The sequence below is a fragment of the Natator depressus genome, chromosome 10 (genome assembly GCF_965152275.1).
Source record: "Natator depressus isolate rNatDep1 chromosome 10, rNatDep2.hap1, whole genome shotgun sequence".
Classification (NCBI taxonomy): Eukaryota; Metazoa; Chordata; order Testudines; family Cheloniidae; genus Natator; species Natator depressus.
In genome coordinates, this window is record NC_134243.1 from 29,889,743 (window position 1) to 29,902,644 (window position 12,902).

At 53.0% G+C, this 12,902-nt stretch overlaps 1 protein-coding gene across 1 annotated transcript in view; it reads left to right on the top strand.

Annotated features, from left to right (window-relative positions):
- PPL (periplakin) overlaps positions 1 to 12,902 on the top strand; it is a 56,122-nt gene that overhangs the window by 24,359 nt on the left and 18,861 nt on the right. The window contains exons 2-10 of the mRNA XM_074965548.1: positions 1,965 to 2,064; positions 3,613 to 3,767; positions 4,738 to 4,858; positions 7,035 to 7,160; positions 7,574 to 7,615; positions 7,891 to 8,052; positions 8,745 to 8,852; positions 9,670 to 9,765; positions 11,438 to 11,560. Coding sequence (XP_074821649.1) covers positions 1,965 to 2,064; positions 3,613 to 3,767; positions 4,738 to 4,858; positions 7,035 to 7,160; positions 7,574 to 7,615; positions 7,891 to 8,052; positions 8,745 to 8,852; positions 9,670 to 9,765; positions 11,438 to 11,560 — 1,033 coding nt within the window. The remainder of the gene's footprint in view (positions 1 to 1,964; positions 2,065 to 3,612; positions 3,768 to 4,737; positions 4,859 to 7,034; positions 7,161 to 7,573; positions 7,616 to 7,890; positions 8,053 to 8,744; positions 8,853 to 9,669; positions 9,766 to 11,437; positions 11,561 to 12,902) is intronic.

Below are 12,902 nucleotides of genomic sequence, written 5' to 3' on the forward strand. Positions count from 1 at the left end.
GCTGCTGAAGGAGGAGCCCTGCCTGCCAAGGACGGCATCCCCGCTGCTGGCCCGTTCCTGCAGCTGATACACTGCAGTGGAAACATACAGTGCTTGTCATGGAGCCTGACCACACCAGGAGACTTTGCACTTACCAAGCTGGTGGCTATTCGGTTTGCTAGATCCTCGGGCACCGGAGGCTCATCTGGGCCCCACAGAGCGCTTTCAGGCCATGGATCACATCATGTTCCAGACACGCATCTCAAACAGCCTCAAGCACAAGACTCCAAGGGCAGATTGTAAGATGTGCCCAAGGGTGGACAACTTCCAGCTGGGACTTGCTGAGCATGGCTTTTACTGGCCCAGCTGGAGCAGGAGCTCCCTCTTGACTCACCTGGCTAAGGGGCTACCAACAGCGTCCAGGTTGAAGCCTCACTTGTGATGACCTGTGGGGAGCACACAGCCAGCTGCTCAGGGAGCTACAGTAGGTGGTTAAGTCAGCTGTTGTGACCAGCCAGCAACAAGAGGGAATCCTCCAGTGCAGACCAGGGGTCAGATCTGCAGCTGATGCAAATGCCAACATACTGCAGCTGAGGATCGGACGTGCTGTCTCCATGCCTCCATCCTCAGTGAACCTGTCTCTCCTGCAGACCCATGGAAATGCCCCATCCATGCTCTGTAACATGCAGCCCTCTGAATACCCATATGGCTCACCCAGATACATCTTGCCTTTCAGAGCCCAGGACAGCTGCTGATTAACAAGCACCTGGGGAAGAAAAGGGCAGCTCAGCTTTGACTTGGAGTTACACCAGTGCCTCCCCCTTGACTCCACTGGGAAGGTAGTGGTGTAACTAGAGGATGTGGCCTCAGGTGTATGTCCACATCCAGCTGGCTGTGTGGGCGTGAGCCCATCCTGTGCTGCTGGGCTCTCCTTCCTGGCCACGGTGCCAGTCCAGTTGGTTCTGCAGCTGATATTCAGCCACACTCTGTCCTTCTCCTCCCCCGAGAAATCCATGGTAGTCCTTTGCCTCTTACCCAGCACAAGCAGGAGAATCCCTGCGTCCCATCCTCAAACTTTGGTATCAGGGCCAGGTAACACCAGCCCTGGATCCACATGGCCAGGATCACTCCCTCTCTCTTGCTGCTGTTGATGGGGGACAACCTGCACCGGCTGGGATTAGCTGCGACCTAATCTCTGCTGAATGCACAGAGCAGCTTTCTATGGAGCAACTCCCAGTGTCTGCTAGACTGGAGCAAGGAGGTGATGCACCCATATCTGTGCTGCCCCTCCGGAGCAGCTGCTGGCTTGAAGGGGGGCGTAGTGCAGCCAGCAGCCCACCTCAGACTGCAGCTTGGGCCAGAACGTCGGGGACACCCTGGCTGGTGGTGATTGACCATCACAGCCTGAATCTGGGAGTTAGAAAGCCAGGGAGACAGATGGGGTCCCATCTGTGTCCAGCAGCTTCAGTAAACAAGCAGGTCTGCCTTCACTCCCATCGGCCTGTATCGTCTCTGCCATGAGAGATGGGGGGTGTGCACACAATGATCAGTCAGGGAGCCCCACCCTAGAGTCCCTTTTCCCCCTGCTCTGGAGCTGTCCCATTCCCCATGCCCTCTTGAGGTCATGCCCCTAGTTCCTGAGGCAGGGCCAGACCTGGCTGTGGTGGGGAGGGCAAGGTGCTCCCATCCTGCTGCGTGGGAGATCATAACCTGGCCCCTCCTGGCAGGGCAGCCGAGCATTCTGGAAACTATTAGAAAGGCAGCAGTGAGTCATGTGCAGCTGCAGTGCCTGGCAGGCTGAGCTGAGCCCTCTTCCTCCCTCAGATGGGGTCAGGGCCATTGGGCAGAGAGCAGGGCTGGCTCACTGCCACCAGGGCGAGGCACTTCCAGATATCCCGGAGCCTGGCAGCAGCTCAGGAGATGGTCTCCCGCTTCACTCTCCTGTAGTCACCGGCATCAATTCCTCTGCTCTTCTCTCCCCACAGCATCTCCAGCAAGGAGCTGTCAGAGCTCATCGAGCGGCTGCAGAAAAATGCCGACCAGGTGGAAAAGAACATTGTAGAAGCTGACTCCCGAATGCAGAATGTAAGAGCTGCCCCTGTGCTCAAACCCCACCACACACTCCTTCCCATGCACACCCCCACTCCTACTCTTCTGTAGGCTCCTGTTCCCAATACATCCTGCCCACACTGCCCATTCTCCCTGAAGGATTGCCCCCCAACATCATCCAATCCCTAGACAGCCTCTCTTTATGTTGCTCACCTTCCATAAATATGCCACACCACCCTGCAGGAATCCAACACCGTATACAGCCATCCCATGCATGCACCTCCTCCACCCCCCCTTTCTCCCTGAATGCACATCTACCTACCCTCACCTGTATGGGCCCTCATCCTGACCTCGATTGCAATTACCTTAGTGAGGGAGCTTTCCTTCCATTGCATTTAGCCGTTAGCTTGTCGGTTCATACCAAGTCTGCAGCCCAGTCCTTCTCTTGGAGGATCCTCTTTGCATCCATCTTCCCTTCACGTGCACCTGCTGCTTTCCCTGCTCGTGTGATTGAGAACACCTTTGATCACTAAAGCCAAAAGGATTTGCAGAATTTTGTCGACTTCAGGCTGTTCTGTGCAGTGTGGTTGTCATTTGCATTTCACTCCCATGGGACAGTGAAATTAAGCTGGTCAGTTTCATTTTCTATTTACAGTCAGCTTCATTTCCCGTTTCTTAAAAACCATCACAGTGCTGAAGGGTGGGAGATTCCCCAGACGACGAAGAAGGTTTAACCCCCTTCATTCCCCTCCCCCTGGAAAAACCCCAACCCTTGTCATTTAAACTAATGGCCCTTAATATATTTCTAGTCCTATCTGATTGTTTAAAAAAAATTAGATTACATATCATAACCGTGAGGACTATCCTATTGGATCATGTCCCCTATACACAGCAACAGCAGAGCCGCTTCTGTGATGGGATGCCTGGTGGCTTTGAAGATCTATCCTGGGGAACATGTTACAACACTGGCCCTATAACACCAGTGCAGAGTGGTTAGATGAAAGGGACATAAAGAGGAGGAAATGTAGTCTCATGAAGCTAGGAGGTTAAACCCTCAGACCCCAGTTACCTATGACTCGGATAATGGGTCTCAGAAGAGGCCTGCTGTGGAGTGGAATAGATTACATGGCCTCCTGTTATTTCCGTATAAACTAGTGAAAGGATTCCTCAGAAGGAGGTCTAGTCACAAGTTGTGTGATCATGAGAAAACAACAGACATGAACATCAAGGGAGAAGGAAACAGACAACTCCAGCTTGGGGTTCAGCTCTCTCCAATGAGCCTAGCCACAGCGTTCTGCCTGCCCAAAGGTATTCTATCCTTGGCCTCCCACGCAGGCAATCTATAGTCCTGCTCCTGAGCATCTGTGGCTGGGGAGGAGGCCAGTGTGTGGAGGTTAATATCCTGTTCATGGGTACCCCCCCCTCCTTACACACTGCGCCTCACAACACAGGCTGTATGACCAGCCCTTATGTAATAACTCCATGCATTGGGCAGTTTTATGTTGTATTGTTTTCCACCATTCAGCTGCTGTCGATTTCAGCTCTTTCTGCCAATTCACCATCCTTTTCTCGTTGCATCCACAGGACTTACACAAGCTCAAGGCCGGCCAGCCTGCTCAATACAAGGACCACACAGCAAGTAAACTGTCCGAGTCGGATAAACTCCTCTACGTTCTGGATGGGGACGCAGCAATTGCCAGGCACATGAAACACCCACAGGGTGACATGATCACAGAAGAGTGAGTCCAGTGGGGACAAAATTTGTTCTGGACCCTAATTGCATGCATGTTGCTGGGCTAGCCAGATACCCCTCGTAGGCCAGTAGGCATTTCTGTAACTCCTTATGGGAGGGCACTGGATGGTATAGCTAGAGTTGGGCAACATTTATGGCTGTATGTTTTTTTGGTCAAAAAACGCACCTTCAGGTGGACGGAAACATTTCATGGATTTGGGTGGAATTCGCCTAATTGTTTCAGTAAAAAAAATTCTGAAAGGAATGGAAATGTTTGGGTTTGACATTTTAGAAATGAAACATTTTGATTTTTCAATTCTAAATGCCTTTTCATTTGGACTTTTACTGTCATTTTAAAAAAACCTGAAAAGAAAATGAAACGTTTCATTTAGGGTTGAACAAAATGGTTGGTTTGTTTGTTTGAAAAAATCCAGTTTGCTGGAAATTTTGGTTGGCTGAAAATGTTTGTTTCTAGTCAACCCAAAACGATTTTTTTTCCAGTTCAGCCACCCAACTGAAAAATCAATTATTCACATAGCTCTGATTACACCACAGATACAGCATAGCCTAAAGAGGGCTTTTGTGTGTCTGTACTTACACCACCTTAGCCTGGGCTTTCACATTAAGCAAGGTCAGCCCTGGGGCGTACTCAGGTGGGAGACCCTCCCAGATTAAAAAAGGGGTGCGAGTGCCACTCTTCCCTTGGGTCAGTTCGGCACCTTGTGGCCCAGCACTGTGCTGCAGTCGATGCTGACTTTTTGGTGAGATGCAAAATCACATTCTTGAGCAGTTATTAAAGATCACATGGCAGTGCAGTCCGACCATGCTCCCTTCTCCCAATGTGCCAGGGGACTTGGGGAGGGAGGATGACCCAGAGCTGATGGTACCAGCTCTGTGCCAGCCCAGGGACTGATCACACCAGCCCAACTACTACATCCTTGATGCCCCTTAGTGGCTTGTCTTCTCCCTTTCTTCAGCATCCGGCAGCTGAAGGAGCGCGTGGCAAACCTGCGTGCGAAACACGACCAGATCTACAACTTCACTCCGCAGGACGTGGAGCCGCAGGTCAACTGGTCCAAGGTTATCGATGAGAAACAGGTACAGTGACCCCAGCATCTGCCCCTGAAACACCTGTGCTTGCCTGCAGTGACCCTCAGGGCAGCTCTGGAGACAGGGGCTTGCACCAAAAGTTTGCCATGTGGGTGCCAGAATTTTTTTCCCATGGAAGAACAAACCGAGGAGCTCTCACTCAAACCATCAAGACAGCTTAACATTGCATGGAGCACACACCACAGTGGAATGTATTGAGTGGGGGCAGATGGGGAAGGCTGGGAATATTAGAGTGGAATCCAGGACTCCAAGGGTTTTGGAATGGGTTTAAAACGACCAGAGAATGGGTGGGCAGCTGTCCTTAACTGAGGCTTTAACTACACTGGGGATCTGCTCTGAGGACAGCCATCCATGGCCAGCCACTGGGCAAAGCTGCACCAATGGATCTCCCTACAGTAGAGCACTATTTTACCAGTATAGCTTGCACCTGCTTGAAACCTGGGTAAGCTGCCCCATTGCTAATCAAGGCTTATCGCAGTTTGCCCTGTCTGCTAAAGTTAACTGATGCTGCTGGCCATCCACTGATGCCTGAAATTAGACCAAAAATGGCTAAAGCCTCCTTTGGAGACAGTGAATCCGAGTGGATAAAGCACTTAACTGGGATTCAGGAGACCTGGGTGCCATACTCAGCTCTGTCACTGCCCTGCTGGTTGACCTTGGGCGAGGTACTTCCCCCCTCCGTGCCTCAGTTTCCCCATCTGTAAAGTGGGGATAATGACACAGACCTCCATTGTAAAGTGCTCTGAGGTCTACAGACAAAAAGCACCATATAAAAGCTAGGTACTAGCTTTGGTCTTGGTCTTTCCCCCATCACCTTCTTTTATTCTCTTCTCATTTTCTTGAACACATTTGTTTTTTCATGCTAGACAGATAGAAAAAGTAAGGGCCAGGTCCTGAACTGGTGTAAATCAGCAGAGATCCAGAGAGTTGTGCCAGTTCACAGCAGCTGAGGGTCTGGCACAAATGGATGCTGCCTTGGTGTGTGGTAGCCACACCTTACGGGTTCTAACGCCCTCTGCTGCTGTTCGTGGCTGCTCAGTGACTGGGAATGGAATTGCACTTCATTCAGACAATCCCGGGGACTTTGGGTCAGTTCTTATGAACGAAAGGATGATTTCACTCCTATCAAGGGCTGGCCTACGATGCCCGCTGTATTCGTTAGCCACATCCAGCACAATAACAGACACAACTGGTCGCTCCACACTGTTGATTTTGCTGCTATTCAAACTGCTGTGTCAGCTTCGCTGTGCAAATCCCCAAATCCAGCCTGAGCTGCAGCTTGTTTAATTAGCACTTTGCTTTGGGAAGGCCATGCTGGCCTTGCAGTTCTGCCCATTGTGCGGGCTCTGCTGCTTCCAAAGGGGAACGGGCTCATTAGCATGGGAGAGAGGAGGCCCTTGCAATGACAGAGGTTTGTACAATGCTTGGGAAATGCCAAGCAGTGGTTATTAGAATTCACATCACAGGCAGGCGCTGCCACCCATCTCGTCCCCTAGCACCTTGCAGTCTTGGGCTGCTCCTTCTCCCACTGATGCCGCTAGCCAAACTCCCAGCAGGCCCATCTTAGCCTCTGGAGAAGAGACACTTCACAGTGCAACCCAGGGCTGCCTCCTAGGAACATGGAAACTGCTATATTAGATCAGACCTTTGCCGGGATGCCCACCATCTGGCAGCACCTGGCCCTCGACGCTCGAGGAGACAGCTTGTCAATCGTGCAATGCCGTAAAGGGGTGGGGGTAGGGGAAAGCCCAGGCCACCAGCTGACACCCTGTAGCCTAAGAACGGGTCATCCTTGCATAGCTGCAAGTGGGCCATGTTCACACCAGCTCTCGGGCTGCCTCTATGCTATTAGAAGCTCGTCCGAGAGGTGTTGAGTGCCCCTTGCTCTGACGTGACGTGGGGGGGATGAAAGAGGAGGTCTGGCTCAGAGATCCCTGCGCCGTTCATGATGCTGAGTGCTTCAGCCAAGGCTCTTTCTAGGTCTTCAGGGAGCAGAGATTCCCATGAGACTTCCCAAACCTGCCCCCATTCCCCACTGCAACGAAGCAGAAGAGGGCACCCCAGGCTGGGGGTCTCTCTGCCTTAGCTCCAGGCAGGTGGGCAGCAGAGCTGGAGGGTGGTTCCCGGTACGCCTGTTGCTAACCTTAGCCTCTCTGTGCACCAGGAAACGTTGAACAGCCAGGGCTTTGGGACCGACCTGCCGCTAGTCAACAGTCAAGTGGAAGAGCACAACATCTTCCACAATGAGGTGATGGCCATTGGGCCGCATATCAGCAAGGAACGGGACAAGGTAGGGCCCGTCTCTGCCTCATTCGCTGGTGTTCCCTGTGCCAGTCTTCGCTCTTTCTACCCTGCCCCTGCCCCCGCCCAACCCTTCCTACACGGGATTGCAGAGCACAGGCCAAGCTTTTCGACTAACACAGGAACTTCAGGCCAAGCTAGGGGAGATGCACCCGAGGGAAGGACAGGTTTCCAAGAACACGGGGAGAGCAGCACCCAAAGTTGCTTGCAGTGCCATGGGCCCAAACCAAGCCCTGGGTCCAAAGACCCCAAACTGCAGGATGTCCTGAAGCCACACCTGTACCCAGAGCTGAGTTTCAGGGGCAGCCCCCCGACATGCCCCCTCCTAGATCCAGCCCCCTTTGCCCTCCAGCTGAGCTCTTCGGCCCTTCTCATGCCTGGCTTTTCTCTCCTTGTTTGCAGGAATATATGAGCAGCCTCCAGGTGAAATACCAGAAGCTGCTGGTAAGAACCTACCTCAGCCCTGAGGGAGCCGGACGTTGGTGGCTAAGCACCAGAGAGCTGGGGAAAGGGGGTGCGAGCACGGGAAGGACGTGTAAGAGGGAGACACATGGCCCAGAGATGCTCATTACTGGTGGGGTGGGGGGTGCAGAGTCCTCACAACTCCCCCACCCCCCCCCGCAGAGGAAAGTTCTGAGCAGGTGGCCTCCTTGGGCTGCTCCCCCAACTCCATGACTGGATGGTGAGCTCTGACCCTCTGCAATCCTCTCCTTTTACAGTCAGGGTCCCAGCAGCGGCAGCAGGATTTGAACTCCCTGCAGGATTACATGCAGCGCTGCACGAACAAGCTCTACTGGCTGGATCAGCAGGCCAAGGACAGAATGCATTACGACTGGAGTGACCGCAACCCGGACTACCCCAGCCGACGCCGCCAGTACGAGGTATGTGTATACCCTCCCCGGCACACAAAACCTGCCTATCTCGCCAGCTGTCTCCTGGCCAGGAGTATTACACCAAAAGGCGGAGGCAGTATTGCCTAAGGGGGAGAACACTGCACTGGGACTCAGAAGACCTGTGGGTTCTAGTACTAGCTTTATCACTGGCCAGCTGGGTGACTTCACATCCCTGCTCTGTGCTTCAGTTTCCCCCCTTTGTAAAATGGGAACAACGCTACTGACCTCTTTTGTAAAGTACTTTGCGATCTACTGCTGCAAAGGGCTGGGTAAGAGATAGGGCTTGATGTTATTACATGTACAAATAGATCAGGCCCTAAAGCAAAAAAGAATGAAAATACCTGTCTTGACATAGGGCCTGATTCTCCTCTTGCTTACGCTGGATTTACCTTGGTGGGAGCAAGGAGAGAATCCAGCTCAGAGACTTTACAAGCAACTATAAGGAAAGGAGGAGGCCAAGATGCAGCAGGGCAGGGCTGGGGCTTCCTGGCCTTGAGGGATTCTCTGTTTTGAGTGCACCAAGGAGTCAGACCCCTTCATTTTAAGGTATGTAAAATCTGGGGTGTAAGCAAGGGTCCCTTCCCCCTGCTGTTGCTGGGTTCCTGTGTTCTGGTCTGTTAGCAAGGAGTCCCCTCCAAGCATTCCCTTCTGAGCCTGACACCTTCACTGCCTCTGTCTAGAACTTCATCAACTGCAATCTAGAAGAGAGAGAGGAGGCTGTCAACAAACTGCATGTGGAAGGAGACCAGCTACTAGCCCAAAACCACCCTGGGAAGAACCCCATTGAGGTGAGTGTCCCAGAGAATGCTAACAGGTTATGTCTTTTCCCTGCATACCCTGGAGAGAACACCATCCCATCCAGGAAATGCCTACTTGACCCTGACCCAGCACCCTGAGATGACAGTCCATGGAGAAAACTCCCCTGCCCTTTGTCCTGTATTGGCACTCACCCTATAATGGCTCCTCAGCTTTGCATGGCTTCCTGAGCTGCCGAATGCCAACCAAAAGGCTCCCTTCTACTGCAAGTGTATAAGTTGGGTAAAACAGAGATCCAATTACCCCACCTCCGCCAGGCCTGTTATCTTGTTCCTCCCCTGACAAGCAGAGCTTGTTAAAAAAAAAAAAAAAAAAAAAAAAAAAAATCAACATTTGTTTTTTCACATTTGTCCCCTAAAATGTGTCCCATGTTCTGACCCGGTCTCCCGAGCAACTCTGCTCGGACATGTGGATTTCCGGCTCTGGTCTTAGGCTGCCCACGAGGATTCGTTCAGTGGAAATGGAAGGTGGCACTTTCCCCTGGGTAGCAAGCATGTTGGGTTAGGCTTACTCCTGGAGTAACTCCATTGACTCCAGTGGCGTTACACCAAGAGAGAATTTAGCCCCATAGCAATCTGGCGAGTTGCTTCCAAGCCTTCAGCTCCCAGAGGAAAACTGGCTAATGTGCTGCTCCTGCTACCCATTGCTACTATTCTTGGTCTCATACCCCATTCATGATTGTGTCACCAAGTAAATGCCTCCCTGGGATTCTTCTCCAGAGCTGGTATTCACCCAGTGAGGCAGGCGACAAGTCTTTGTAACATGCCGGCTGCTCCCGTTGTGTCATAGGCTCACATGGAGGCTGTCCATGCTGACTGGAAGGAGTATCTCAACTTGCTGATCTGTGAGGAGAGCCATCTGAAATTCATGGAGGACTATCACCAGGTACCAGACCCCGTAGGCTAGGAAGGCTCCTACTTCTCAGTGGGCCCTGGGAGAGCAGATGCTGTGTTCTGAGGGATCTGTGAATGTGGGGAACAAGCACCATGTGCTCTAGTGTCTATCTGCCAATGCTAAAAGCCGGGATACTAGACTCAAGAGTTTCATAGACTTCAAAGCCCAAAGGGAACACTGTGATCATGCATAGCACAGGCCAGAGTTACCCTGTAATGAGCCTAGTAAGCTGTGTTTGACTAAAGCACATCAGCCAGAGAGGCACCAGACTCACTCTGAAGCTATCAAGAGATGGAGAAGCCACTCGCGAGGAGAACCTTGGTTCTGTGGTTGGGCACAGGCAAGCTGGGTTTAATTCCTGCCTGCCACAGGCATCCTGTTAGACCTTGGGCAAGTCACACAGGCCCAGATCCTCAAGGTATTTAGACTCCTGTCTCTGAAACCAACAGAGCCTTTGAGGCTCTGGGCCTGAGTCTCTGTGCCTCATCCCCCACCCGTGCCAGGGACAATACTTCCCAATGTCCAAAGGGCATTGTGAGGATAAATGCATTGGTGAACGTGAGGCCCAGACACTCTAGATAACCCTAGAATAAGACTCCCAGAGAGCAGAGCTTCTGCTGTGAAATCCTCAAGCATGAAAAAGGGGTTGAGGGGTTCATTTACTGCCTTCTGTTGTCTGAATTCCCTTTTCCACCCCAGGGAGCAGTTCAGTTCCCGGAGCCCTCAACACCTTTGTGCCCAGGAGCTCTGGGCTTGACTGGGAACAGGGAAGAACACATTCCAGAGGGTGCTGAGAAGAGAAGCAGTTGAGGGAGGGAGGGACAGAGCAAGTGCAGATGGGAAATGAGGGGGTGGTATCCGTTCCTGAGGATGTGTCTCAGACAGGCATGTCGCACCTCCCCCAGGGTGATCACTGCCATGCAGGTTCAGGGCTGGCCCCCGACAGTGCATGGTGAGGGGAGCAAGTCCTAAGCTGTCCCGCCTCTCAACAATCAATCAAGCCACTCCCCACATCCCTAAGGTGTGGCAGGGCAGTGCTGGAGGAATCCCAGTGTGATATTTCCACATTGGCTGGAGGCAGGGGCTGAACCCAGCCCTCACTGCTTCCCTGCCGGAGAACTGCCTGATGGCATGGGGCGCTGCATGGGGCCATGCAGACGCTCCGAGCATGGGGACAGGCAGAGCAAGAGCAGGGGCCTAGGTGTGCTAACACCCGGAGGAATGATCCACGCTGGGATGTTTAAACAGACAGGAGGGACGCTCACGTGTCTTCCCCTTGGGGGTGGGGGGATTACTGAGAAGTGGCGGCTCAGGGGCTGCAGGGCACTTGGGTCTCTTCCTGCAAGACTCCTCCAGCCTAGTACCAAAGGGCATCAGCCCAACACTGTGGAGACATGAAAAGACAGGGCCAAATTCTCAACCATCCCCAACGAGCATTGAGCAGAGCAGAGGAAGTGCTGGATGAGGCTGCAAAGGAACCACCCCACCCCCACGCACCTTGCTGCCCCGGGGCTCACTCGGCCCTGGTCCAGCCTCGCAGGCCGGGCCCCCGGCAGGCTCAGAGAGGACACAGCACCCACCTGTCCTTAGCCCACGCAGGGGTCAGATCTCTCTGCCAGCTGGGGGTTCTCTTTTAAACAAGTCTTGCTTGGCCTTCCTGCAGTTCCAAAAGAATGCTACTGATGCCCAAGAGCTGTTGAAGAAGGTGGACACAGACCTGGACCAGAAATACAATCCTGACTTCAAGGACAGATACCAGCTAGAGTCGCTTCTCAGGGAGCTGGATGTGAGTAGCAGCACAATAACAGAAGAGCATGACACTGGCCTTGGTGATGGGAAGAACCTTTGTGGCATCAGAGCAGGTGCTGCCTAGAAGGGTGCAAGCGGGCTAGTGGGCTGCCCAGTCTCTGCCCATGGCAGGCACTAGGGCCTGGACACTTCTGTCCCTCTGCAGTCACCTGTTTATTGTTCTGTGCTGGCCACCCCCTGTCTTCCCCTTTGGCCTCCTATTACATCTTTCATGACGAGACGAGGGAGCATGGGGCTGAACTGTTGGGATTCTCCCATCACACTCCTACTTGCTCAGGTTGGGAGCCTCATTAGATTGTCATGGGACTTGGCAGAACCACCCGAGGGAAACGTTCGTCCACAGAGCCACCCACCCAGGGAAAAGACAGGCAGAGCAACTGGGCTGCTCCCAGGCCAGAGCGCTGCACAGCCAACACACGCAGTAATGGACATGCCTCCACCCCAGTGCAGGCAGCCAGACACCCTCCTCCTTCCCCATGCCCCCAAACCCCTCTCCAGCCTCTGGTTCAATGCTGGTCCCAAGTGTTGGGGGCTGGGGGGTAAGCGTATGATCCTGGGTGGGGAAGGTGCTGGGACCCAGTGAGCAAACTTTCTTTCTGATCATTGGTCAAGGACATGTCCTTAGAGAAGTTTACTGGTTGTGGCCGCATTTGTACTGGTCCCACCCCACTGTCTCCCTAGGAGGCACTGGGCCCCTGGCTGTCACACCTCACTTATTACACAAACCCTCAATGTGTGTGTTACTAGTGAATGCCAAATAACAAAGACAAGTTCATATGTGTCCCTTCTCTCGTTCCCTCCCCCCGACAAGCTCCCCTCTCCTGCTGACATCACAAGCATTTCCTTTGCGCATCTCGGCTGTGGCAATGGCCCACCACAGTTAAGGGGAGGAAAGAGCAGACAAGCGCATTCTCCCCTTCAGGTTGCTCACGTCCTCCACTCAGTGCCCAGGGGCAGCAGTAGCGCCGCTTGCCTGTGGAAATGGGAAACGCCAGCAGGAGACTGAGACTTGAACAGCACCTCAGCCTCTGCGAAGGGAAGGCATCACCGCCGAGGAGAACATTTTCATATTTCTTGACATTTTGTAGTGTGAATATTCAACACCAAACATCTCTTTTAAAAGGGCCAGAGTAGATGAGATGATGTCCAGGCTTTACAAATCAGCTCTGCCAGCCAGGGCCCGAGGGAGCATTTCAGGCTGGCCCAGCAGCTGTCTCCATGGCCCATTCAGGCGGTAAAGGTCTCCCTTCCATGGCCAACATGCCACATGCACAGCCCTCTGGTGGTCCACGGGTGGCAGCGGCACATTTTAAGATCTC